The sequence below is a fragment of the Nicotiana tabacum genome, chromosome 16, assembly GCF_000715075.1.
Source record: "Nicotiana tabacum cultivar K326 chromosome 16, ASM71507v2, whole genome shotgun sequence".
NCBI lineage: Eukaryota > Viridiplantae > Streptophyta > Magnoliopsida > Solanales > Solanaceae > Nicotiana > Nicotiana tabacum.
Window position 1 is genome coordinate 162324459 of NC_134095.1, and position 23243 is coordinate 162347701.

The window sequence follows — 23243 nt, forward strand, 5'->3', positions numbered from 1 at the left end:
AGAAATTATGAAGTTATAACTCAATAATCCGAAAATGGTTCAAACCGGCCTCCCGAGTCCACGACCGGAATCCAACAAAACTCACAAAAATCGAAGGCCCATCCAACCACTAGTCCAACCATACAATTTATATCAAAATCCAACACTAATTCGTCACCCAAATTCCCAAATTACACTCTCTAATTTTCTAGACTTAAACTCCTAAATTACACCCCAAAAACATACCTACTAGGTGGGAAAATCAATAGATAACATAATTATTGAAGAAATTTAACCACAAGTGACTTATCTCAAGAATTCCTTTGAAATATCTCTAAATAATCGCCCAATTCCGAGTTCAAAATATTAAAATGAAGCCAAAATCGCGAGCCCTAACATTTATATGTTCTGCCCAGTTATATCGCACATGCGGTCCCAAAATCCGCTTCTACGGTCCCGTTTTTGTGGTGAAAACTCTTCTTCTGCGGAAGTCACTAATTCCAGCTGTCTCTGCTTCTGCGACACCTTTACCGCATCTGCGCCATCGCAGGTGCGAAAAACCCATCGCATGCGGTCTCTGCGATTCCCTTCAACTCCGCTTCTGCGGTCCACCTGCCGCACCTGCGGCATCGCACCTGTGGCCAAGACCCTCGCAGGTGAGATCACACCAGCAGAAACCAACTTCAGGTGCCTCTTAAATCAATTCCAAGTCCGTTAACCACTCGAAATCAACCCGAGGCCCTCGGGACCTCAACCAAACATACCAACACGTCATCAAAAACATGAATCACACTCCAATTCAAGTCTAGTGAACTTTAAAATTTCCAAATTCTACAAATGACGCCGAAATCTATCACATCATGTTCGATTAACCTCAAATTTTCCACACAAGCCACAAATGACACCACATACCTACTCCAACTTCCGAAATTGGAATCCGACCCCGGTCAAACTTTTCAAAATTCCAACTTTCGCCATTTCAAGCCTAATTCTACTACGAACCTTCAAATTACAATCCGGACTCGCTCCTAAGTCCAAAATCACCTAACGAAGCTAACGGAACCATGAAAACTCAAATTTGAGGTCGTTTACACATAAGTTAACATCCGGTCAACTTTTCCCTTTCCATTATGAGATTAAGTGTCTCAATTCACTATGAAATCCTTTCGGACCCGAACCAACTAACCCGATAGGTCATAAAATAACTGTAAAGCACAAAATGATTAGTAAATGGAAAAACGGGACTACAGCTCTCAAAACGACCGACTGGATCATTACACAATGAGATGCTCATTACTAAGGGACGAACTTGTTGAGAAACAAAGCTTATTTTCTCAAAATGTAACGAATAACATTATATTAAGGGTGTCAACAATTTTCTTATGATTCATTCTCGAACATTTAAGTAAGTATTATTTCCTCTGGTTCATACTAAGTGATTTTTTGTCCTTTTTATTTTTATCAGAAATAAGTATTCTTTTACATAATTAAGAAAAAATTAATTTTATTTTTTCATTAATTGCCCTTATATATATATTCGAATGCGTCAGTTATCGATATGCAAATTTTAATTAAGGGTAATTTAGTCAATTTTTTTCTAGGAATTAGTATTTTCTTAGAGAGGTGCCAAAAGCTAAAAGTTAGTTATTATATATCGGAGGGAGTATTTTTTACAAGGATAAAGCTAATACGTTATGAATTTTATATTATATAGAAACATGCATATTTGTATTAAAAAATTTACGTAGTTTTTATTAAAAGAATTACGTAGTTAGTTCTTTAGATGCGATATTCGTTCTTTAGGAAAAAGAACTAAGGTTCGCCCATTAGTCATTAGATTAAGAAAAACAAAAGAAAAAGCATAAGAAAAAGAAGGGCCGACAGTGAAAAGCAAAGAAATAAAGAAAAGAAAAAAGAGAAAGGAAAAAGCCATATAACCATGATTAAATCCACCGCATTTTAAACCACAGACCGCCATTTTGACACGAATTTGTATGCAAAAAAGTAAAAAAGAGGAATGAAACAACAAAAAATAAAATAAAATAAAAATGAAAACAAGAATTCCAAATTCTGTTCATTTTTCCCCCCTTCTTCTATTCTTCTTCCAGTTTTAGTAAAGTGACCAAAACAAGAATCATTATTTCATGGCCAAACCCGAGAGAGTGTACCAGTCTTGGAAAGGGAACAATGTAAGTTTCTTTCTAGTCCATATATTTATGTTATACATTATAATATGCAAACTGTTGTGTAGTGTATTCTTTCATTTTCTTTCTAATTAAGCTCATTCTTTTCTAAAAATATGACTAATTGTGTGTGCTTATATTGTGTTAAAACTCAATGGTTTGGTTTTACTTTGTGGAACTTGATCTGGATTTTTGTTGCTTTACTTGCTTGTCTTCAACAAGAAAGAAGATTTTGCTTGTTGGGGTTTGCTGGTTTGAGTTGTACTTTGTTTTTTGTTTTTTTTTATAATTCTGGGCCAGCTTGCACGTTTCTCCACTATTGCATCACATACATGCCATCTCCTACCAGCAGGGGCGGATCTAGCATGTGGAATACGGTTTCGGTAGAACCCAATAGCTTTGGTTCAAATCCCATATTTGTCTTAGGAAATCCATTAAATATGTACTAATTGATTAATTTAGACACCAGTAACTTAAACAAACTACAATTTGAACTCATAAACTTCAAATTCTAGCTCCGCCTTTGTCTACCCGCTATAGGGTAACTTTGCCGACCAAAGTTTAGGCATTTGAGTGCTGGGTTGAGTTGTATTAGTTCATTATTTCTTTTGAGCTTAAGATTATACAAATTGGAGAGTATACTTTGATTTTGTTTTCGTAGCTAATGGCTTTTTAGGGATATGAGTATTTGGTGTGCATAAATTTTGTATGCATTTTTATCTACTTTGGAGGAATTTAATCTGGATTTTTGTTGCTTTACTTGCCTTTTTTCAACAAGTAAAAAGATTTTGTCTTGTTGGGTTGCTGAATTTAGTTGTATTAGTTGATTATTTGTTTGAACTTAAGGGTCATGTATCCTTTAATATTGTTTGGTAAGCTAATGGTTTCTGAAGGGTATTGTTAATTAGTTGTCCTTATATTGTGCTTAAAGTCTATAATTTGGTGTACTTAAGCAGAATTTGATCTGGGGTTTTTTCGCTTTAATCACCGGTCTTGGACAAGATATGAAAGTTTGGTCTTTTGGATTGCTGGATTAGTTGTATTGGTTTATCACATGTTTGAGCTTGAGGATTTCGGCGTCTTACATATTGTTTCTTGCTTGTTGATGGGATGATGATGTATTAGTAGTAATGCTATAGTTTCAGTTAGTTATTTAGGTTTATTGTTTTAGGTGAACGATTTGACACTGTTGTGGATTTTCTACGCATAGGTGAACTGCAATCGCACATGGTAACCTTGACTAGGTATCAGTTACCGAAATTATGTTAACCTTGACTTTATTTGAATATTGAATGGGTGTGGTTTTGAAGTCAAAAGTAAAACTTAAGGCAGTCGGCTTCACCAGTGCTTCACTTGGCAATCACTAGTTTGTTGATGTTATTATTTGGCATGAGATGCCAATATAGGATTTATTCTTCTCTGATGTTGTGTTGGCATTTAACTTTTGTTTTTGGGTAATGTTTATAATCTGCAGAAATTCTTATTTGATGGGAGGCTGATATTCGGACCAGATGCTAAGTCACTGATCGTCACCTTTACGCTTATCCTTGTCCCTGTTGTTACATTTTGCGTATTTGTTGCAAGAAATCTTGTTCACGAATTCTCAACAGGAAGTACAGGATATGCAATTATGGTCTTAGCAATTGTCTTCACAATCTATGTTAGTTCACTTCCCTTTATTGGGCCTGTAATATTCTATCGTTTGTGGGGCAGAGTTCGGCTAAATACTTCATTTCCTTCTTACTTTCTGCTAGCAGATACTGTTAAACTTGTGACCATCACACTTTAAATTACTTAATTGTATTTTATCTAAACACGCCCCCTCATGTCTGAGCCTGATTCTTTTTCATGGACCAAGCATTTGGAAATATTTCTCTTTGTTTTTTTTTTAGGTGGTGGGGTGAGATTTAACAAAAAATCTCTTGCCTACTCCGATACCATGTTGAACCGTGTGACATCTCATCTAAAAGCTTAAGCTTTTAGTTAGTACATTTGTAGCTGCAGTCCCCTAGTACCATCGTGCTTTCTTCTGTTGTTTTATTAGTACTTCATAGTCTTGATATTGTGCTGCTTGTGATAGGTCTTCTTGCTTCTATTTGCAACATCAACTAAGGATCCTGGCGTTGTTCCACGTAATTCTCATCCTCCAGAGGAAGTGTTAGGTTATGATTCTTCAGCTTCCAATGAAGCTGGTGGGAAACCTTTGCCTCGCACCAAACAAATCCTAGTCAATGGTCTGCCCGTGAAAGTTAAATATTGTGAAACATGCATGTTGTATCGTCCACCAAGATGCTCTCATTGCTCAGTATGTGATAACTGTGTGGAGCGGTTTGATCATCACTGCCCTTGGGTGGGTCAATGCATTGGAAAGGTAATGGATCTTCCTTCTCTACAACTCTTTTTATGACTACTTTATGGTTTCTTAAGGAGAAAAAAGCAGTACGCGTTCCCTGTTTGCTTTGTATCAGTTGCTTATGTGCTTGTAAATGAAAGGTCTATGAGAAAGAACTTCAACTTTCTACGTTTAGCTGCTCCTTCACTGCCTCTTGAGACTCGTTTGTTTCTTTTTTGGTGTACAGCGCAACTATCGTTGCTTCTTCCTATTTGTTTCGTCAACTGCTCTCCTCTGTGTTTATGTCTTTTCCATGTCGGCGTTATATCTTAAGCTTCTTGTGGATGATTATGGAACTATTTGGAAGGCTATTAAAGTATCGCCTGCGTCAGTGGCACTGATGGCGTATTGTTTTGTTTCGCTGTGGTTTGTTGGAGGTCTCACTGGCTTCCATTTGTATCTCATATGTCGAAATCAGGTTAGTCTTTTACACCTCTATGTCAATATATAATTTAATTCTGATGTGCTTTAGTTTACAACAAGAATTAACTTTTCATAAGATAAAAATTACGAGGCTGTCGAATACAGATCAGAAAATGAATTTCATATCAATGTGCTCTTTTTTTTTTCCCATTCGTGATTTTGATTTGTTTTTCTATAGACCACATATGAGAACTTTCGTCATAGAGGACTAAGAGGAGATAACAGGATCAATGTGTATGACCGAGGTTGCACGAACAATTTTCTTGAAGTATTCTGCTCAAGGATTGAACCTTCGAAAAACAATTTCCGCGGATATGTGCATGAAGAGGCATTAAAGTCTAGCAAGGTAGGAAACATTCAAGTAACGGAAGTTGATACCTCTGATGGGGATAGAAGAGTCAAGGTAGAAGAAGATCTTGAGATTGGAGATGATCTCATGAAGATATCCCAACGACGTAACTCTCAAGATATTGGAGATATTCGAGGTAGAGGAAGCGACAGGTCACCCATAAGTCGTTCTGAGCTTGACTTTGGATTTGGTCTGGAGTCACAGTTTTCGTCCAGATCAGAGAGTCGCCATTCTGGCTGGTGAAGCTGAAGTGATGGTAACTGAACCGATAATAACATCTTGATTTTGCAGTCAGTTCCAAGATTTGAAATATGATACATTAAGGTGTCTAGCCATCAAAATGCATCTCGAGTGCTCTTTCCGGGTAACATTCTTGCTCAACCTCTTTTCGTGGACGAGACCAGGCACAGAACAGCACAAAACACAGATAATCTGTTGACTTTGATAATATTTTTGCTGGTTATTATTTGCTGAAAGAACTAGGAAGATATGTCAAAGGCATTTGAAAACGTATACATGTAATCATTCTTTTCCTGTTACCCTTCTTCCTATATGGGTTAAAAGGGCAGCCTGGTGCACTAAGCTCCCGCATAGGGTCCGGAAAAAGGCCGGACCACAAGGGTCTATTTATGCAACCTTACCCAGCATTTCTGCAAGAGATTGTTTCCACGGCTCGAACCCGTGAGCTCCTGATCACATGACAACAATTTTACCAGTTACGCCAAGGCTCTCCTTACTATGTGTGTTATATTGTGAAATTTAGCACTGGCTCTGCCTTTTAATGTCACAAATTGATGATGTGTGGCCTGCTTCAAGCCAAATATTATTGATGAAGGGGGATATAAATTACACTTTTGCTCAGAGAAAATGATAAAAATTAGTATTATACACTGTTTTCTTAGCTAAACTTGTGAATGATGGAAAAGTATTAAAGAGAATAGAGTCGATTTTTGTATAACATTAGTATATTGTTTGGCAACTAGGAAAGAAAAAGAGAAAGGAGAAGTAGGAGGGGAAGTGGGAAAGAATAAGATTCTTTTGCACATTAAATCTGTCCAAGTGGAGCATGACTTCTTTCAATTGCCAAAAAGGAAAAAAGACATTATTAAGTTATTGTCCTGGGTATTTGTTTATAGTTTATTGTCTTGGGTACAGTCAAATCTTTGTATAACAGTCATTTTTTATAACAACACTTTATTATAACGGACAAATTTTATTTGGAATCAATTGTTCATACTTCATATTATGTTATAATATATGTTCTTTATAACAATAGTTCACTATAACAATAAAAAAATATCGGAACAAACAAGTCTATTATAGAGTTTTAACTGTATTTTTTAAAGCCTTTTAGTAAGGAAATGCATTGCAAACTCAAATTACATATAAACTCTTCGATCGTGTTAGACTTGTGTCTGATTTAAGTAATACAAGTATGGCACTTTGTGCGAATTATTCGGAATACATCAATAGAGTAAGTAGAGTTATCAAATATTTATGTGGATAGAAAGTAACAAGTATTCCATGGATTAATTGTGTTAGGCAAACTGATCTTGTTCCACCATTGTTAAAAACTATATAAATATCTATATTTGATAATTAGACGCCGCAAATGATTTGCACGTTATTGAAAAAAGTCTCTATAATATTATTTTCTTTAAAAAAAATAAAAAAATTTGTGCTTCATACCACTAACACAAATGTGTGAAAATTCTCTTTGTTTGACAAGTGAATTTTAATTCATAATTTTCGCTTGTCAAACATAAACAAATTCTCTCAATAATAGCTTTTGAGGAGAAGTAGAAGCAGAAAAAAGTAGCTTATCTCCAAAAATACTTTTCAGAGAAGTACTTTTGAGAAAAATACATTTAGAAGTAGTTTTTAAAAGCTTGGCAAACCTAATTACTGCTCAAAAATATTTTTTAAATTAATTAGTTAAGCACAAATTGCTTATCACCAAAAATACTTTCTTAAAAAGTATTTTTGATAAATTCCTTCTCAAAATAAGCTGATTTTAGAAACTTGTGTCAATTGTGCAAGATAAAATAATTTTTTTGAGATTTTAATTAAAAAAACATTACATCCTAGCCCCCTTCTACAAGAAAACGAGATTGAAAGAAAAGAGAAAAAGATACTAAAACAAAGAAAAAGTAGCATAAGGACTCAAAAGAGTAAAATAGACCGTCTTCAACACTGGATACTTTCCTTCTCTCTCTCTTAGGGTTCCGCAACGATCTCAATCAAGTTCCCGAACTCGAATTCAAAAATGGTAATTCACTATTCTACACTTAAATTCCTCAATTTCAGATCTTATTTCGTCACATAGAATGTAATTTTATTGCTCAATTTTCAGGAAGGTGATGGGAAATTGGAAGCGCAAATAGAGGCACTGTTGAATGTAGAGAAGCAAATGAGGCAAGCTGGCGATGTTGCGGGTACGAGGAAAGCGGCCACCGATATTCTTCAGCTTTGTTTCGAAGCTCGTGCTTGGACAATACTTAATGAGCAGATTGTTCTCTTGTCTAAGCGTCGTGGTCAATTGAAACAGGTAAATTTTTACTCTCTTCCTTCTAATTTGTATAATGTTGATTCACTGTGCTCGGAGTTTATGAAAAAAAAAAAAACTTTTGATGATTAGTATAATGAAAGCACCTGTTTATTCTGTCTCTTTTTAAACTTCGAAGCTAATCAATTTATTGTGCTAGATGGTTTGATGGATTTTGTTTGTATCCTTGGTGTTTTTAGGTAATATTTCGTGTTGAAATTTTGTATGAGTTTAGTTTCATTCATTAGTATGGTTGAATTGGAATGTGTCATGAATGAAGAAACTCTTATGAGTGAATTTAGAGCAAAGACACCAAGCGGAAACGAATTGAAGCTCAATAAAGCAGCAGTGAGACAGAGAAACATAAACTATGAATAGAATACAAAATATGGAAAATACAATTTGGGAGACCATACTATGGAAATATAAGATTTTATGAAGTGTTAGTAAGACCCCATGGCTAATATTAATTTTTCTAGCATATTAATTAATATTAATATATAAATATATATAATAATAAGTTATTCATATAAATAATAATAAATAAGACGAATGAATGAGTTCTTTTTGATTCTGCATCTTCACGTGACTCAATTAATCCTCTAGAATTTCGAAGCTATCTTTTCCATGGTGCCCAAAGATTTTTATAGGGATTGGTTGTGGTATGCAGTGATTATGGTCTCCGATGTAGACTTCTTTAGTAAAATTTGGGTTGCACCTTATTGGTGCTTTCTAATGTTTGTTCACTTACCTTCAGAAATAATCAATAAAAGTCATATGCATTTGGTGGGAGGAAGAGAGGATCTTCCTTTTATATAATTCACTCATCATCTGCATGAGTTCATGTGTAATGTGGCTACATGTATATGGATTTGGATGCTTGGGTTGTGCTTGGCTACTACCATGGTACAATTGAATATATGCTCCTACTCCATTGCTTTAGGAAGTGCTTATCTAGGTAGGCTTTTTCTTTACATAGCATATTGTGTGTAGAACTATCAACTGTTAATAGAATATTGTGAAGGCATATTGTGTGTAGGATGATCTTATGGATTTGTTTTTCCTACTAAAACTGCATGGTGATTTTGTATAGTGGTTTCTTTGGGCTTGTGCAGGCAGTACAGGCTATGGTCCAACAAGCGATGCAATATATTGACCAGACACCAGATCTTGAAACTAAGATAGAACTCATCAAGACCCTGAACAATGTGTCTGCAGGAAAGGTAAGTTTTTTTCTTAAAAAAAATAAAAAAAATAGAACACTTCAGTTAGCCTTCTTCTTTCTCACTGAGGAACTTTGATCTTGCATGTAGATATATGTTGAAATTGAGAGAGCACGATTGATTAAGAAACTTGCAAAGATTAAAGAAGACCAAAAACTCATAGATGACGCTGCCGATTTGATGCAAGAAGTGGCGGTCAGTATTTGTTGACCTTCTCCTCGGTGACTTCTAGCTCTTTTTGCTTCTAGTAATCAGTATTAAACTGAACAGAAGAGTCCCCTTTTTCTTTCTGAAAGAAGCCTTTTGGATTACTTACTTGCAATGTTAACCATCTCTGGGTGTATTGACTGACAGGTTGAAACTTTTGGGGCAATGGCAAAAACAGAGAAGATAGCTTTTATTCTTGAACAAGTATGTCTTGCTAATCTTTTACTTTCTAGTGAAAACCGAAGCCTGGCTTGGGCTAATTATCTAATGCTGAACTCTGCAGGTGCGTCTCTGTTTAGATCGTAAAGATTATGTTCGTGCACAAATACTCTCTAGAAAGATCAATCCCAAAGTGTTTGAAGCTGATCCTTCCAAAGAAAAGAAGAAACCAAAAGAAGGTGAAAATGTGGTCGAAGAGCCTGCACCAGATATTCCATCTCTGTTAGAGTTGAAGCGAATCTACTATGAATTAATGATTAGGTCTGTGGATTATGCTTCTTCACTGATTGTACCTCAAGTTATTTTATCTTACTTTTCAAGTTCATGTCCATTTTACAATTGAATGTGGTTAAAATGTGCATTCTCGTGAAACATTCTGGTAGTGCACATTTTGCATCTTATTGGGTTTGTCTTTTAAATGAATTTGAGCTACTTGTGCTTCTTTTAGTTAATCCTCCTTATGGTGGCAGGCATTTGGCAATGATACTGAGTAGAACTTACTGCTGTTATCAACTGTTCTGTGCTACTAATAAAAGGATGCTTATTTAGTCTGCTTGTACACAAAAATTTTAGATTTTCCACCAAAGAGATAACATTCATGCTTGTGATATCACGCTTACCTGATACCAGATCTTTGTATCTGAGCTATAGTTCTCCTTTGTTGTATTTTGAGATTGGTTTTTGTAATGAATGGACTTTCAATACCAGTAATGAAATGATCCGATTGAAAAATGTCTCAGTACCGGTCCCAGCTAGTTTGGGATGGAAGCATGGTTGGTTGAAACATTGATTGAACTCAACATTGCATTGGGACCGGAATGCTTAGCTGTTAGGAGGTCAATTATAGTTTCATCTGTACTCGCTTTTTCCCTCCAAAAAGTTTGTCATTGGTTTTTGAATGCTAGACAGTTGTTATGTGGACTCTAACATCCTTTTTAGCAGTGGCGAATGATTATTTTACAAATGCTAAAACAATATTTATAGTAGGGTCTCTCTTTCTCCCTCCCTCCCTCCCACCATTTTGCTGCTTTGCATGCGCATGATTGTGCACAAGCTGCATATGGTTGTAACATGCTTAATGGAAATGGTAATCTATAGAGGTCTTCAGCAGTTCTATCTACCTATATGGCCTAGTTAAGATCATGTAATCTCTTTACTACAATTCAGGCACTTGAGTTGCTTACTCGGGTTTGAAGTGGGAGAATCCTTTTGAAACTCAAGTCATGCTTCTTATCGCAGACCATATCATTCCCTTAGCCATATCATTCTCTTAGTGGAAGTTTCATGCTTGAGCGGGGACCACTTCCCTGTCAGAATCTGAAGGAATTAAGAGTCTTGATCCGTGCTAACCTGAAGGGAAACCTCTGAATCCAGAGAAAGATTGACTATATTGTGAGAAGATAGAAAGTGGCCAAGAGCGAACTATACTACATGAGGATAGTATAAGCTGTTGTATCTGCCATTGTGACCTAGTTAAGATAATGCTTTTTTTAAAGTTCAGGCACCTGAATTTGATTTGGGAAATTCCATTGACACTCAAGTCATGCGTCGCATCATAGACTTAAGTCCATGCTCTTCATAGAAGAGTTTTACGTTCGAGTGATGCCCACTGTGGCCAGCACTTGATTGCACCTGATTTTCTTTGACTTATATGTTTTGTCGATTCTAGAGCCTGAAGGAACTCACTTAGTTATGTACTATAAGATTACTGTAAACACTTCTATAAAAATGGGAGATGGAGTTGTTGCATCTGGAACCTTGCTTTGCATTTGTTTCGTCTTAAACTTGTCACTTGTCAGACATTCTTTTATCCCGTGCTGCAGGTATTACTTTCATAGCAATGATTACCTTGAGATATGTCGCTGTTACAAGGCCATATATGAGATCCCTTCTGTAAAGCAAGACCCAGAACGGTGGATACCAGTAAGTCTAGCTCATGTATATTTTTGGATGCTAGTTATAGTACACGGCGTAATGCATGTGCGGTGTATTCATTTTCAGGATTGTGTTCCTGACTAAGAGATCTTAACTAGAGAATTAATCTATAATATCAACGTCGTGCAACAGTTAACATCATTTACAATAACTAATTCCAATTAGAACATTGGTGTCACAAGTAAAAGATGGTGTTGAATATTATAGTATTTACTCGATAGAGCTTCTTTTTTTTGGGGGGGGGGGGGGGGGGGGGAAATGGATTAATTTTGTAAAGAAGAAAGTGAAAGTTTTTCCTTTGGTATCAGCTCTTTAAGATACTAATGAGTTGAGAAAAGTCTTGTGCAGGTAGTCTTTTTCCTTTTAATCTAAGGAAGAAAGAATAGAAATCCTTCTCATTTGTGAGGAAGAAAATCACATGGTAATAAGTAATAAAAATTGAAAAGAATAAAACACTATTATAAGCATGCTCAAGTCCATCCCTTTGTGATTAAGTAGTTTTGGATTGCTGGTATGTCAGGAGAAAAATGTGCTGTATGATTGATATATCCTATAAGTTCAGAACTTAACGGGAACATGATGATCTTTGAAATCTTAAGCATTTCCAACTCAGAGTGGTGAGATAATGTATGTCAATAGGAGCTTGACTTATTGCATTTTTTGTTTTCAAAATGTTGGAAGAAGGAATAATTGCAAGAACAACTAGATGTTTGAATCATGTTTGACAAAAACGAAGCAAAATAACTTTTTGATTTAATGAATTAATGCCACTGGACTTCTTCAAAAGCAGGGACGCAAATATATAATGATACTTGGTTGCCCCACAAGCATGCTGAATTCCTCTTCTATATTATGTAGGTGTTGAGGAAAATTTGCTGGTACTTGGTGCTGTCACCTCATGATCCGATGCAGTCAAGTCTTCATAACGCAACTTTGGAGGACAAGAATCTTTCAGAGATCCCTCATTTCAGGTTTTTCTTTAAAATTGAAATTTGCACTCTTATGTTTATGGAGCTGAGGATAAACAATTAGCTTTCATTCGTCTGGAAGAGGTTGTCACTACTTGCCAACCATCTTCAGCAACCTCTCTGGAAAATATACCCTACTCTTGTATCGACGGACCTTTCGGTAATAAAGTGCTTTGTAATAGAATTGAGAAGGAGACCCATGATTTAACTTATGTTCTCTTTATGCAAGTTAGGTATGAGTTTCATAATAACTTGAATCCTTATTAAAGATGTTTAGATACAAATGTAATAGGTTGCATGTTTGATATAACTTCTAATGTATATGTTTGTAATAAGTTGAATGGTGAGGCTGCTTTGAGATGGACTTCAAGAACATGGTCTTTTATGAGGCTGCTTCTTCATTGAAACATCATTTTTTCACAAACATCAAAGGTGTATATCATAATTCAAACATTTTTCTGAATTAACAATGTTTAGTTTCTGAACTTATGTTTTTAATTAAAAATTGTAAAGAAAATATCAAGTAATCCTTTGGGATTTTCTTAATCAAAAATGATTTTGGATTTATTAGCCATATATGTAGTGTATATAGTGTGGCAATGAGTTGAGTGGCGAGGCTGCTCTTGATGAACTTTTAGAACTCATTCTTTACAATGCATCAATAAAATCATTGCAATTCAAGGGACAAAGTACAAATACTGTACAATAAATCTTTTCAATTTGCTCTCAGGCACACTCCTCGAGGAGCCTGAGAACCTGGAATTCTGAGTTTATACAAACACCATCGGAGAGCCACTAGTGACGCGAGCCTACCCCTGCAAACAGCTCCGACGACGGATCTTCCACGCACGGCCAAGCACCGACGAGCACTCAACCACGCACCGTCGCGTGAGCCTACTCCGGGCAAGTTTTCAACTTTTTTCTTCGGGACAGCCTCTTCATCACCCTTTTCCGACCCCACCCATCCTTGCAGTTCTAGATTCCGACCACTTTTACTTTTCTCCGGCGATGGGAAGCTTTTTTCCGACCAGTTTTCAATCATTTTTCATTCAGTTGCCAAACAAAATTCTCTCTTCTTCTTCTCAAGTCTGCAGAATACCATTACGGGGAGCTTCTCAACGGAGCCAAACATCTCCTTCGGAATCAGCCAGTTTTCAATCATTTTTCATTCTCTCTTCTTCTCAAGTCTGCAGAATACCATTACGGGGAGCTTCTTAACGGAGCCAAACATCTCCTTCGGAATCAGTATTCACCCACTATGATTATTACCAAACACCCTCTATAATTTTCATAACCTGAGCAGCTGGTTAGTACAATATGGGAGACAACAGGATATACTTCAACGTCAGATTCAAATCTTTCGACATCACCCGATGGAACTCCAACAAAGATATATGGTTTTAATGGGTGGAGAAAAGCCGCAACATGATGAGACGCTTATCCATGGGTAGAAAGACAATGGAATGGATTTGCTATGTACTTAAAGAAGCCTCGACAGATCAAAAGAATTTAGTGAAGAGATGGAAGTATAAGGACCAAATGACAAGACATTTTTGCACTAGGAAATTTAATGCTCATGGAAGATATATGAGTATTCTGTCACTAAAGGGAGAAGGGAGGTCAGTTATTATAATCCCAGAGTTAGCCTTGAATGCAGGCTGGAAAGACATAATAGCTAAGATAGAAAGATTCATCTATCATGCCCTCAAGTTGAATACCACAGTACCACCCAGAAACACTGTGGACAACTATCCTTATGTCAAAGCAGTTAAGGAGAGTAAATGGCAATCCAATACCCTTCGAGAGGCAAATGTCAGTACAGACAATGGAGATATCTCTGTTTTGGATCCTTCAGGAGCGGAGGACACAGGTTTACTAAAAAGATGCATTATTGGGTATTTTGGGAAAGAAATCACTCAGAGACCCACTTTAGCAGACATAAGGCGATGAGCTACTGCTTCATGGAACAAAGCCTATGGAGTCAACGTGTATGACATGACTGGCAACATGTTTCTATTTGAGTTTCCGAACAGATACATGGCTGAGCAGATTCTGCAAGGAGATTGGAGATGGAAAAGTTCTAGCTCCATCTGGAATGGTGGAACTACACTGCTGGATGCATTCCAAACTCTCAAATTGTGGAAACATGCTGGATTAGAGCCATGGGGATTCCCTTACATCTGTGGTCACAAAAGATCTTCAAAGAAATAGGAGATCTCTGTGGGGATGGATAGCTACTGAAGAAGAAACTGATCTAAAAAATCACCTTAAGTGGGCTAGAATTCAAATTGTTGGTGATGGCAGAAAGATTCCTAATGAGATTGGGATTGAAAGGGAAGGGACCAAATTTTTCATCCCAATCTGGGCTGAAAAACAGGCAAGATTTAAGCTGAAGTCGTCGAAAAACACACACAGCTTTGGAGCAGAGAGAAACCTGGGCGACCAAGTGGGATGCACCATATTGCAAAATAATAATAAGGGAAAGGCACGTGTGCAACATACGCAAGGTCCAAGTTCGACAAATCTGGGCATGAATGCGGCGAATAATGAGCTGAAATCAAATGGGTCTGATTTGGCTGCACAAGTCATTTTTAATGATCTCTTGTGTGAGGCCACTGATAAAATTAGACTGACGCCTTGTATTGAGGAACTGGGATGCACCTCTTACTTGAAAGTCAAAGAATCCAACCTAGGGGATCCAATTCCCATTGCAAACCTTGAAATTATGCCACAGGCAACACATATGAGTTGCGATCAGCCAGAAGGTGAAGCAAAGATAGGAATATTGGGACAGAAGGCAAGGGAGCATACCATAAACAAAAAGATGGGGGAGGATCAAGTTGAAAATGCATTGGAGCACCAACAACAGCTAAAGCACTTCAACTCTATCCAAGATTGGTAAATCGAGGAGGTTACTCCTATATCAGTACAACAACCCAATCCAGTAATGGATAAAGAGATGGATGCAACACTATGGGTCCATCAAAATATGATCAAATTGGGGAAAATTTTTGGAGTAGATTTTCAAGGCCATGAAGAAGAAGCATTGGAGTTACTAATGCAAATTGATAGTTGCAGACAAGTTAGAAGAGTGGAGACAGAGATGGAGGTGAAGAAACAAAGGTTCAAAGGCTCACTGGAATTAAAAGGATTAACCTCCTTTGATGTCAAATTCAAGAGTGATGGGAAAAGGAGTAGGGGAAGAGATCTATCTATTATTGCAATATGAAGGTCAATTTAATTTCATGGAATGTAAGGGGATTAAATGACAATAAGAAAAGGGAGATCATAAAAAGTCAAGTGCTGAATTGGAAGACAGACATTATCTGTATGCATGAGACAAAAGTGGAGGGGGATATCAAGGAAATAGTCAATAAAATTTAGGGTGGGAGATGGGTGAGGTACGCATGTTTAGAAGCTAACGGCACGAAAGAGGGGATTTTGTTACTATGGGATTGCAGAGTAGGGAAAGGAGAGGTGTTACAGACTGGTGCATACACTTTGACATGCAAGTTCGAGGCACTTTTACAGAATTTTCTATGTCATATAACATGAGTGTATGCTCCGAATTGCAGAATAGAAAGAAGAACAGTATGGAGAGAAATTGGTGCAGTGAGGGAAGGCCCTTTGGTAGTCTGTGGTGATTTTAACGTCACAAGGTACCCTTCTAAAAAACGGGAATGCTCGAGGAGGTCCAGAGAGATGGTGGAATTCTCGGATTTTATAGAAGACATGGAGTTGATAGATCTTCAACTCGAAGGAGGCTACTATACTTGGTTCAAAGGGGATAATCATACAACCGCTTCTAGAATTGATAGATTTCTCATTTCAGAAGAATGGGATGAAAGCTTCAGAAATATCAAGCAAACTCTCCAACAAAGGCTGATTTCTGACCACACCAGTGGCTTTATGATGTGGTGCCTTGGAACAAGCTAAATCATACTTTAAGTTTGAAAATTGGTGGCTGAACGTGGAAGGTTTTGATGACAGAATTAGAAACTAGTGGACATCTTTTGAATTTTCAGGAAGACCAGACTATATTTTAGCTTGCAAATTAAAAGCTCTCAAAGGCAAGTTAAAAGAATGGAGCAGAAGTTGTAAAGGAAATCTGGGATTGCAAAAATCAAAATTGCTGAGTCAATTGGTAGGTTTTGAGGCAACACAATAATTAAGAGCTTTGACAGAGGAGGAATCAGTGAGGAAGGCAGCTACCCTCATGGAGTTTGAGGATCACCTCAAGAACGAAGAAAGTGCATGGAGACAGAAATCAAGAGCTCTGTGGCTCAAAGAATGGGATAGGAATACAAAGTTTTTCCATCGTACTGTCAATGCACACAAGAGAAACAACAATATTGATCAACTAATGATTCAAGATGAAGCAGTAGAGGAGCCAGACATAATAAAGAATGTGATCATTGAATTCTACAAGGGGTTATACACAGAACCTGAAGAGTGGAGACCGACAGTCAATTTCGAAAACAGTTCCAAAATCTCTGAATCAGAGAAGGAGTCTTTACAGAGTAAATTTGAGGAACAAGAAGTCATGATACACAATGGGTTTTTTCATTAAGTGCTGGGATATTCTGAAGCACGACATCATGGAGGCCTTCAACAACTTCCATTCCCAGGAGATGTTTGAGAAAAGCTTCAATGCAACATACATAGCCTTGATTCCAAAGAAGACAGGTGCGAAAGAATTGAGAGATTTCAGGTCAATCAGTTTGATAGGGAGTTTCTACAAACTGCTCTCAAAAGTCTTGACTGAAAGACTTAAGAGTGTGGTGGGAAAACTAGTAGATGCTCAACAAATGTCTTTCATCAAAAGAAGACAAATAATAGATGCAATGTTGATTGCCAATGAAGCTGTGGATTCAAGAATCAAAAAGAAAGAACTCGGAATCCTATGCAAACTAGATATTGAGAAGGCTTATGATCATGTCAACTGGAGCTTTCTATTGAAATTGTTAGAACAAATGGGTTTTGGGCAGAAATGGATCAGTTGGATGAAATTTTGCACATCTACTGTTACATTCTCCATTCTCATAAATGGATCTCCTGAAGGTTTCTTCCATGCACACAGAGATCTAAGACAAGGTGATCCTTTATCTCCCTTTCTATTCATTATAGCCATGGAAGAACTGCACAACATGATTAAAACGGCCAAAGTCAATGGATGGGTTAAAGGTTTCGAGGTTCACAGGAATGGGGCAAACAGTTTAGAGATTACACATCTTCAATATGCTGTTGATACTCTAGTCTTCTGTGATGCTGAAGAGGAGCAATTTAGGTTTCTAAGGATTATCTTGGTCTTATTCGAGGGAATTTTGAGACTACACATCAACTGGAGAAAGAGCCATATTTATCCCATTTATGAAGTTAATAACATGGAGCAACTAACACAGATAATGGGAGGAGAAGTAGGGTCCCTACCTATTGTATACCTTGGGATGCCTCTTGGTGCAAGATCCAAATCCAAAGAGATCTGGAATTTAGTTATTGAAAAGTGTGAGAAGAAGCTGTCAAGATGGAAATCGCAATACCTATCAATGGGGGGAAGGCTAGTTTTAATCAACTCATTATCAGACTCACTTCCTACTTACATGATGTCTTTGTTCCCAATCCCTGCCGGAATCATACAGAGACTCTGGACAAACTCCGAAGATCCTTCCTTTGGCAAGGGAATAAGGAGACAAAGGTTTTCCATTTAGTTAAATGGAAGATCCTCATAATGGCCAAAAAACAAGGTGGTTTAGGAATAAGAAATTTGAAGAATCAAAGCAAGGCTCTTAGAATGAAATAACTATGGAAATATTCTCAAGAACCTCAAACTTTATGGAGCAAAGTGATCAAAGCTAAGTACGGTGAGGAAAATAACTGGGTGTCAAACAAAGTCAGCACATCATATGGAGTTAGTGTGTGGAAATCCATTAGAGAACTTTGGCCTATAATGAAGATTCACTCTTCCATAAGAGTGAACAATGGAAGGAACACATCATTCTGGAACGATAATTGGTTGGGACATGGATGCCTAAAGGAAAGATACCCCGATATATTTGGTTTGGCACAAAACCAGCATAGGACAATGGCTGATATGTGGAGTTATCAAGGATGAGAACTCACTCTTAGAAGACAGTTGAATGACTGGGAGATAACAAGATTAGCTGACCTCTACAAAGAGCTGGAAGCATTTAAAGGATTACAGGAAGGGGTGGATTCACTTTGGTGGCAGAGGCACAATAGAGGAGGGGTCTATCAGGTGAAGGATGCATATAAGATTTTGAATCAAAATGATCTTCAGATAGATGTTTGGCCATGGAAGCATATATGGAGAACAAAAATTCCATATAAGGTAGCATGTTTCTCTTGGCTACTAGCAAAGGAGGTTGTATTAAACCCAGGATAATCTCATAAAAAGAGGAATTTCTCTATGTTCAAGATGTTTCCTATGTGGGGAAAACGCTGAGACTGTTAGCCATTTATTTCTACATTGCAAGATAACAGACCAACTATGGAAAATCTTTATTAGTCTTAGGGGTATTTCATGGATAATGCCATGCAGGATTAATGAAGTTCTTTATAGTTGGGAAGAAGCTGGTGCTGAAGCAACTAACAGAGATAGATGGAGGACTCTCCCGGCTTGTATTTGGTGGACAGTTTGGAGGGAAAGGAATGCTAGTTGTTTTGAAGATAGAAGCAACTCAGTACAGAAGATCAAACTCAATTGTATTCTTCTTTTTTGTTTTTGGTGTAAACAAAATTACACAGAAGATACATTGACAATCGTAGACATACTAGGATCTTGCTAGGTTGCACACCAGCACATCTACTCACCACCTATTTGTAAATTTGGTTTTTAGTACAACCTATGTACTGATGTTATTAATATATACAAAAGTTATCAATTCAAAAAAAAATCATTGCAATTCAATGATCAAGGTGTTTATCTTAATTAACATAGATTCTGAAACCAATTCTTCCAAGTAGAACTATTAAAGGAAAATATTAAGTAATGGCTTGGGATGAATTTACCATGTGATACTCTTTGCAGCGTCCTCCAGTCTTTTATAAACCTTGAAGTTGGCATTTCAATTAGAGATATTGTTGGAAAATATTCTCATCTCTTATGGGTAACTTCGATATGAAAGTCGACAATAAATTTCCATCCTTCTGCTGTTGTAGGCTGCTTCTGAAACAATTAATTACCATGGAAGTCATTCAGTGGACATCATTATGGAATACTTTCAAGGATGAGTTTGAAAATGAAAAGAATATGCTAGGTGGATCTTTGGGTGACAAGGCAGCTGAAGATCTCAGACTGAGAGTTATAGAACATGTACTACCCTATGCTGCAAATCTCCATTTTCCTTCTTTTTATAGTTTCTAACTTTCTATTGATTCATTTTTCCTATTACTATTTCCTTGCAGAACATTCTTGTTGTCTCAAAATACTACTCGAGGATAACTTTGAAGAGATTAGCAGATTTATTGTGCCTTTCTATTCAGGTTGGTACTCACTCTTCCAAATTACATATCACATCCTTAGAGAACAGTTATTTATTACATATCACTATTCAGGTTGGTGCCTTTCTATTTGTTATTTAGAAGGATTCTAACAACAACTAGCATGTTACCGTATCTTCTTTTCCGACATGTCGCTAACATTGTTTCTTGAAAAAACGGTATGTAGTAGCATACATCTCTAGCTTTTGCAACTCATGGTTAGCACGTTAATTGTGCTCCTTCAAGACGTAAAATGTAAAAGGTAAAGAATATCTTTGAGTTAACAATAATAAACAGTATTGACATGAATCAGCATAGTAGCTACTACAAGCTCTCAAATTAGAGACCACCCTTGTATTTATGTCAATAGTAACCCAAAAACACCGTTGGCAGTTAATTCTGCTGGTGTAGTTAGTTAGTTTGAGTGGTTTGGGAAGTAAAAACTATGATACTGCCTAAGTTACTATTTCATGGCTTTGATCAAATTGTGTGTGCATGTCTGTTATCAAGTTCTGTATGATCTTCTTGATCAAATTGTGTGCGCATCTGAGCCCCAACTTCTTTCTTCAATGTTATTTAGAACATTGTTTACATGTTCCTTCTTCATTCTTGATTCAATGAGATTGTTTCTTTTACTTAATAACATGATTCTTCTGATTTTACTCATCTTTTGTTCTCTCATCTCAGGACGCTGAAAAGCACCTTTCAGAAATGGTTGTATCAAAAGCACTGGTAGCAAAGATTGACAGACCTGTGGGTATAGTCTGTTTTCAACCTGGCAAAGACAGCAATGACATTTTAAATTCCTGGGCTTTTAATTTGGAGAAGCTACTTGACCTTGTTGAGAAGAGTTGTCACCAAATCCACAAGGAAACTATGGTGCACAAAGCTGCAACAATAAGGGCTTGAAATAGTGAAGGACTCTACATGTAGCTCATCAGTTATGGTAATTGTGATCAGGGAGCAGTTATGTGACAACATTGAAATCGTTTTGCAGTCTGGCCTGCCCCACTTTGAGACGTGCAGCAGGGAAAAGAAACTCATGGTGTTGATCCTTCTTCCCCTGCTTGCTTTCGTCGGCTCCTGTGCTTTGACGTTTTAACTGCATTTACTACCTTTTTATGGTTTTGTATTTTCTTGTTTTCTCCAGATACTTTATTCATTTGTGATCAACAACATTCTTCATTGATGCCAAGAGATCACAGGTTCAATACTTATTTACTGCTATTCATCAAATAGGATCAGATCATCAGAAAAATGCAGCTTTTTATATGTTTGATGTCAATCATGTGCCTCCACGTGACTACGGATTTTAGTTTATGGTGGCTAACGCATATATCATCTCCTGTGTTGTCAAGATTAGAATACTTGATGACGAGTGCATTCGATAACCGTTTTTAATTTATGTTGTCGCGATCAGTTATTCAGTCTTTAGAGTTATTACAAGAAAAAATGTCGTTAAGTTTGAAAATTTTCCGTTTTTAACTGATTGAAATTATTCAAGGAAACCTCTCTAATGTATAATACAAATTGACAAACTCGTGAGAACTGTACCATCATTTCTTTTATTGTACCAATGTCTCTTCCTTTGAAATTCATGAGACCTGGTAATCATAGCTTCGTCATGATCATTCTTCGTTTTTTGGTATTTTAGGGTCATAAAATAGGTATTCAACACGATACCTAGATTTTCGTGTACTATAGTCTATGTCATCTGCATGAATTCGGGGGATCGGTTCCGAATCACTTATAATCTTGCGGGACCATGAAAAACGACTTAATGAATAATATTCATCGCTTCGTCATGACCTTTCCTCTTTTTTAGCATTTTAACATTTTAAGGCCATAAAATAGGAATTCACCACGATTATTAGATTATTGTGTGCTATACCATGCCATCTGCATGAATTTGGGCGATCGGCTCTGAATCACCTAAAATTTTATGGAATTATTAAAAAAAACGATATAATGAACAATAGTTATCGCTTTGCCATGACCGTTCCTCGTCTTTTTGAATTTTAGGGCCATAAAAAAGGAATTCATCATGATTCTCATATTTTCGTGTGCTATAGTCCATGCCATCTTCACGAATTCGGGCGATCGAATCTGAATCGCCTAAAATTTTGCTTGACCATCAAAATTGACCTAGTGAATAATAGTCATCGTTTCCCATGACCGTTCCTTGTTTTTCGGAGTTTAAGGTCCATAAAATCGAAATTTAGCATAGTTCTCAGATTTTTGTGTGCTATAGTTCACGTCATCTGTTTGAATTCGGGCGACCGGCTCCGAATCGTCTAAAATTTTGCGGAACTATAAAAAATGGCCTAAAGAACAATAGTCATTGCTTCATCATGACCATTCATCTTCTTTGGACATTTTAGGGCCATAAAATAAGAATTCAGCACGATTCCCAGATTTTCATGTGCTATAGTCCATACTCCATACCATCTGCATGAATTCGGGTGACCGGCATGAATTGCCTAAAATTTTACGAGACCATAAAAAATTATCTAATGAACAATAGGCATCGCTTCGCCATGATCGTTCCTCGTTTTTTGGAGTTTTCTTAAATTTTTGCAGGACCATAAAAACGACCTAATGAACAATAGTCATCACTTCACCATGACTGTTCGTTGTTTTTTTTTGGCATTTTAGGGCCATAAAACATGAATTCACCTTGATTCCCAGATTTTTTTCGTGTGCTATAGTCCACGCCATCTGCGTTAATTCGAGCGACTAGCTCCGAATAGCCTAAAATTTTGCAGGACCATAAAAAAGGACATGATGAACAATAGTCATCGCTTCGCTATGGCCGTTCCTCATTTTTTTGGCATTTTAACACCATAAAACATGAATTCAGCTCGACTCTCAGTTTCATGTGCTATGATCCATGCCATCTATATGAATTTAGGCAACTGACTCCGAATAGTCTAAAATTCTGCAGGACCATAAAAACGACCTAATGAATGATAGTCATCGCTTCGCCATGAACATTCCTTGTTTTCTTGGAATTTTAGGACCATAAAACAGGAATTCAGCACGATTCTTAGATTTTCTTGTGTTATCTTCCACGCCATCTGCATGAGTTCGAGCGACCGACTCCAAATCGCCTAAAATTTTGTGGGACCAAAAAAATAACCCAATGAAGAATAGTCATCGATTTGCCATGACTGCTCCTCGCTTTTGTCATTTTAGTACTATAAAATAAGAATTAAGCACGATTCCTAGATTTTCTTGCATTATAATCCACATCATCTGCATAAATTCGGGTGGCCAACTCTGAATCGTCTAAAATTTTTGCGAGACCTTAAAAACGACCA

At 37.0% G+C, this 23243-nt stretch overlaps 2 protein-coding genes across 2 annotated transcripts; both read left to right on the plus strand.

The window, feature by feature from the left end:
- The first annotated feature begins 1974 nt into the window (after positions 1 to 1974).
- LOC107803855 (protein S-acyltransferase 8) lies at positions 1975 to 6194 on the plus strand. Its single transcript, XM_016627648.2, has 5 exons — positions 1975 to 2168; positions 3637 to 3822; positions 4243 to 4533; positions 4742 to 4972; positions 5156 to 6194. Exons 1-5 carry the CDS (start codon positions 2124 to 2126, stop codon positions 5567 to 5569), a joined length of 1167 nt encoding a protein of 388 aa, XP_016483134.1. The 5' UTR covers positions 1975 to 2123; the 3' UTR covers positions 5570 to 6194.
- Positions 6195 to 7459: 1265 nt separating this feature from the next.
- LOC107803854 (26S proteasome non-ATPase regulatory subunit 12 homolog A) lies at positions 7460 to 21208 on the plus strand. Its single transcript, XM_016627647.2, has 11 exons — positions 7460 to 7595; positions 7680 to 7874; positions 8987 to 9094; positions 9185 to 9289; positions 9449 to 9505; positions 9585 to 9781; positions 11344 to 11443; positions 12314 to 12426; positions 19603 to 19756; positions 19849 to 19926; positions 20611 to 21208. The coding sequence occupies exons 1-11, from the start codon at positions 7593 to 7595 to the stop codon at positions 20830 to 20832; spliced, it is 1332 nt and encodes a 443-aa protein (XP_016483133.1). The 5' UTR covers positions 7460 to 7592; the 3' UTR covers positions 20833 to 21208.
- Positions 21209 to 23243: the final 2035 nt, after the last annotated feature.